At 31.1% G+C, this 6000-nt stretch overlaps 1 protein-coding gene across 1 annotated transcript; it reads right to left on the reverse strand.

Annotated features, from left to right (window-relative positions):
• Positions 1-9: 9 nt before the first annotated feature.
• Positions 10-5241, reverse strand: LOC103490616 (BEL1-like homeodomain protein 9). Its single transcript, XM_008450192.3, has 4 exons — positions 4454-5241; positions 2088-2419; positions 1946-2006; positions 10-863 (listed from the first exon to the last, which is right to left on the reverse strand). The coding sequence occupies exons 1-4, from the start codon at positions 4997-4999 to the stop codon at positions 408-410; spliced, it is 1395 nt and encodes a 464-aa protein (XP_008448414.1). The 5' UTR covers positions 5000-5241; the 3' UTR covers positions 10-407.
• Positions 5242-6000: the final 759 nt, after the last annotated feature.

Here is a 6000-nt window from a genome sequence, read left to right on the forward strand (position 1 = left end):
AATAATCTATTTCGCATCAAACAATAATCCTTCAATTCCCAAAACCACAAACACTGTAATGTTTTCTTTCCCCATCAGCTGCATGTGGTTAATTACAATATACAAAGTTTGTAATATATTAACACTTTATATAATATATACACATACACATACACATACACGTTGCCTATAGGGAGATTCAGAGCTTTATGACAAAGTAATAATTCAATATTACAAAGAAACACAAATGCGACATAACTCCAATTTCACCTCGGATTATATAAATTAATTCTTACAACGTAGCTCAAAATTTGTCAGTATATATATATATATATAATGTCTGAATTAAATAACCCTAGCTAGCTGCCCATGATGTTCAAAATTGAACATCGTTAGCCAACAACCACATATATTATGATTTGCATCAATCAAAACCACTCATTTACAAACCCTTCACCGTTGGCTTCTAAGCCAAGGTTAAAATGGTGGGCTGCATTGATGGGAAATGGTTCCGTGAGAGCGATACCGCCAGGGTGGTTCTGGTGGAGGCCGAGAGTTAAGGAAATGTTGCCGGTGGCGGCGTGAGGGTGGTGGGTGGGAAAGAAATTGGTGTTGGACAAATCTAGAGAAGGATGGTGGTGGTGGTTTGAAGAAGATGCATTATTGTTGTGGTGAGGTTTTAGTAAGGATTCGTTTGTGGAGGAAAGAGGATTGTTGTTGTTGTTGATGTTGTTTAAGACACTATTATTTTCAATATTATTGTTATTGTTGTTCTTGTCTTCCTTTTGCTGAGATTTTTGAGCTTGCCTTGTTTCTAACATATGGATTTCTTCAACCATTGGTTTCCAAAGTCTCACTCTTGCATTGATGAACCAGTTTGATACCTGAACATATACATACAACTCCTAGGGGTGAGCAGAAGTCAAGAAACTGATACGAACAATTGAAACCAGTAGAATCGAAGAAATTAAAGCTGGCTGGTTTTTTCTTGAATCCATCCGCAATTGGTTTTCCTTTCAGAATTTAGAACATATGATTTTGAAACGGTTAAAATCATTACTCTATGATGAATGAAAAAGCAAAACGTGATAAAAAGTAAGGGTGTTTTAGTCTTTTTTTATTGTCATTTAGATTTTTAAAGTTAACCTTATAAACACTACTTCCAAGTTTCTTTGTGTTGTTATCTACTTATGTTTTCAAAATTCAAGTCAAACTTTGAAAATTAAACCCTAATTTTGTAAATATTTAGTTTTTTATTTTTCGTTTTTAAAAATTAAGCCTATAAAAATACTCCTTCCACCTTCAACTTTCTTACTTTTCATCTACTTTTTATTATTATTTTAAAAATTAAGCCAAGTTTTGAATTAGTAGTTCTTGAAACTTTTTTGTTTTTTTGAAATATGGTAATAAATTCAACTATTTTACTTAAGCAAAATCATGATGAAAAATGTTGGGAAAATAGACTTTTAATTTTTAAAAACCCAAAAACTAAAAATAAATTGGCTACCAAACCAAACCTCAAAAATTAGCTCCAAAAAACTTATAATTTGTTTTTATTAATCAATTAGAAACCAAATGAAATATGAGGACTATTGTCTAGAATTCAAAAGAAAATTGGTCCAGAAAACCAAAAATGAAATGGTTATTAAACATGATCTAGTAATTTTAAAATCACTTCCAATTGTGGTCTCCATCAACCCACAAACATCCACACCATAACATGCAAGCATTGCAATGTACACTCTGAATTGATATTGCCCTCGATGAAATTTTCTGATGAAAACGAAGTAAAAATCTCAAACTCTTCAAATAAATTTAAATTTCAAGTCCGATAGATATTTATTATTTACTTAAGATTATTTTAAATTTCAGTAATATCTTTTTAGAATTGACCACTAATCTCAACAACGACAATGGAAATTGAGATATATATGGATGAAAATTTAATATCTTACACTAAACACACCTGACTTCTCGAGAGTCCAGTCTGGTTGGCCAACATGAGCTTATCTGTATCCGTAGGATAACTGTAACGTAAAAAATCAATTAATAGGTTAAAGCTTGATTAAGAAATTCATTCATATTCTTGATTTTAACACATTTCTTACGGATGAAGGAAGTGCTCAAAGAGCCAAGCTCGGAGGATGGTGACGGCGCTCTCGGGGAGGCCTCTCTGCGGGCGCCAGACGGGTTGGTGATCAAGGAATCCGGGACCGTGGTTGTGAATAGATCTTTGAGAATAAGGGTTTGGTTGCTGCTGCTGCTGCTTGTTGAATTGGAGCTGGTCGGCTATGGCATTTTTTAAGAATCTGAAGTGCTTAAACATGGCTTTTATGGCTAAGTTTGCATAGGGAGCTGCATTGCCAAGCCCTGCAGCGTACTCAAATGTCGTAACCACGGCTTGCATTTGCTGATAGTATAGCTTATATCTTCTATAAACCTGTAGAAATTAAATGAGAATGGAACATTTTAGGCTTTAGAATCTAGGGCAGATTAGATGTTCAACTTTCATACTTTTGTAGATGGAAATAGTCATATTATAGTAAAAAATTTGAAAGTTTGGTTTGTTTTTATTCATGTTTCTCGTGGATCAAAACATCCCGATATGATTGCTTTATAACTACATGTCGTTAAAATCGGTAGTTATACATTGTGATTGTTCTCATCGAATAATTTATATATGACAAGTATTTAGACTTTCTTTTTTTATCTCGAGGATTAAATCAATTTTGTGAAAACTTTAATGCTAATTTTGTGAGGAATGTTTTTCGTATTGAAATCCATTTTAATCACTACGGTCAGAAATAAAATGAGATGGTTTTAAATAAATAAATATTCAATATCAAATTTAATCATCATAATTGAGAGAAAATGATTAAAATTTAATACAAATATGAATGTAGTTTTTATCGAACCATACAAACAAATACCAAATTTTAAACCATAGAAGAACTATTATTTTTCAAAACAAAGGTATCAAGTTTAGAATTAAACCTAAATAAAGCCTAAGAAATAAATCCATTGCTTTTCATTCCTTTCATTAAAGAACTACACCATTTTTCATCCATAATTATTCAAAGATAAAATGTGAAAGAGAAATTCTTCAAATATGACAAATTGCAACATGCAAACAAGCTGGGATAACTAAACAACACCAAACAAACCTTGTTTTAAGAACATTTCCCTTTTTTTAGTCAAAATTTGTTGCATGCAAACACAAACGTGTCTTCATCAATTTTCATAACTTTAGGTCTTTAATGTACTCTTTCTAGATATGGTTTCCTAAATCATGCATAGTCTTATATCCAAAAAAAGTAAAAAGAAAAACACACACAAACCAATTCATTGCAAAAATTTCAATAAAAGAATCACACGGATAAATTTTATAATTTGTTTAGAAAACAAAGCATAAACATAGTTCAAAGATCTCAAATTAATTATACGATTCAAATCTTCACTAGCAAGATCAATAAACATAATATTTTAAAAATTAAAGGAAAGACATACAAACATATAAATTGATAAGAGGGGTAGGCTTAAACACTTTTTGGTGGGAATATCATCATAAACGCATTGAAAATCCCTTTCAAAATTGATTCCCCCCCTTTCTTTCTTTCTTTCTTTTTTTTTTTTTTTATCTAAAAATCACTTTAGACAACAAACATATATATTTATCCTCTACTAAACTTGGTTTTAACAATTATTCAACTCTATTGTGTGGTGGATCAGACACCTTAAATAAGAAACAATGGATGTTTGTGCATATATTCCCTTTCATTAACTTTATCAAAAAAGACAGATTTTGTTTGTCATCAAACACCACCCATTTGATGATCCCCAGCTCCTATAGTACAAAAAGAATCTAATGCACATAAAATAATTAGCTAGAGAGATTATTACAAAGTTTAACTAATTAATTAATTATAAAACCCTCATTAATTTAATGACCAAACAAATTAGCATAAACCAATCAGAATATTTATAACATACTCCATGTCGGTTTAACCAATCCCCAACATCAAAATTATACTATATAAGAAGAAGAAGAAAAAACCAAACTTTTGACTAGTTTAACAGTAAATAATCATGATTCCATTTTTTTTATTATTATTTTTGTAGAATTAAACAAATTGAATACTACTAGGCTATAGCTTTAACAGAATTGTTGGAGAGTTCATTAATTTAAATTTAAGCCGTTTTAGTCCAATCAAAATCCATCACGTCAATCGGTGAAAGTCCATTTGTAATAAGTAAAAAATAAAAAGAAAACTCTTTCATCTACCAATATAGAAATGATTAAAAATGCATGTACACAATACAATAATTAAATACACGAAATTATCAAATTAAAAGCCTTCCTCAGATCTCAAATTAAATTTATAAAAAAAATTCCTTTTTTTTTTTTTAAAAAAAGAAAAACCCACATAGAAAAAAATCAAAATAACATATGAAAATTGATCAAAAAGAAAAATACCTCGTGAAGCATGGTAATAAGCCTAGATTTTGTGGTGTGGGTTTCATCAGCCGCGGGGGCGGTGGGAATATCACCATCCAAGGAGTCAAAAACGGCGGAATCCGGCAGGAGCTTGTCGTCGGAGATGTTAGGGGCGGCGTAATCAAATAAATCATGGAGGAGTTGCTGAGCTGGCTTGAAGAATTTAGAGGTTTTTAAAAGGGAAGTGGAACGAAAGGAGGCATAACGGTGTTGGAGGTTAAGGTCAAGGGATAAGGGTGGCGGTTGTTGGTCGGAGGGGAGAGGAGGGAGGGCGGGGGCGGAGGAAGGGTAATTATGATGAAAAAGCTGTTGAAAATTAGAGGAGGGGTTTTGATGAAAATCATCAAAATCGGGTGAGAAAAAAGAAGAAGGATCATGATATAAAGGGAAGAAATTATTATTATGATTATGATGATGATTATGATGAATTTGATTAGTAGAAATATTATTACCAATTCCAATTCTAAGCTTGTCTCTCCGGCTTTGTTGTGGGACATGGCCGTAAACTTCAAAACCCTCCGCCATAGCTTAGCAGCTTAGCCAAAACTCCAAAAAAAGAAAAAAAAAAAAGAAATATAAAATTTGGAAGGAGGAGTTTGTAATAATTAGAGGAAGATGGAGGAGAGGAAGAGCAGAAATGATATTATGTGAAATAAAAGTTAAAAAAAGAAATTGGGTGATGGAAGAAAGGGGGAGGGGGGGTTAGGTTGCAAAGTTGGAGAAGTGATTGGGGATTGGAGGCGTGGGATTCTCTCTATCACTTTCTGTAAGAAAATAAAAACATAAACACACACTAACTCATAAAATACTTTTACAAGTTACCCACAAAAAAAGAAAAAAAATAATAAAACTCTTTTTTTGGATTGTGATAGGGTTTCTGAAGAGGGGAGGGGGAAAGGAGGCAACCGGCTATTTCCGGTTAAGATTTTGATGTGAGTGTGTGACTGCGACTGTGACTGTTGATGGGAGCAACCGACTAATTTTTTTTTTTTTTAAAACAAATTATTGTAAACAATAAAACTTATTCAATTACTTATTAAATATAACTAATAATATAACCATCACCCATAAAGTCTATCCATATTTATTAATCAAAATTTTAAATTTCTTTAAATTATATGGATCAATTCATTCTTTTAGTACATAGAAAAATAAAGAAAATATTACTTTATTAATTTGAGTCGAGAAGAATATGTTTGTTTGGTTATTGTGTTTTCGATAATTATATACTCTTTTAGATTTCTAGTCTTTTGGGATAGAGATATTTGTTGTGTAATTTGAATATTTAAGAATAAGTTTAAAAGTTTCCTAATAAATTTTCTTATAAATAATTAGAAGATATTTTAAACAAAAAGGATGATGTTAAAAAAAAAATCTCAATATCTTTTTTATTCCTATTAAAATTAGGTTTTAAAATTATTGGATATACTTTAAACCTATTCTTAAATCTCGTTAAAAAGATACATTTTAAAAATCTAGGACCAAATACGACTATCATAGAAAAAAACACCCACTTGATGTACTTT

The sequence above is a fragment of the Cucumis melo genome, chromosome 8, assembly GCF_025177605.1.
Source record: "Cucumis melo cultivar AY chromosome 8, USDA_Cmelo_AY_1.0, whole genome shotgun sequence".
Lineage (NCBI taxonomy): Eukaryota > Viridiplantae > Streptophyta > Magnoliopsida > Cucurbitales > Cucurbitaceae > Cucumis > Cucumis melo.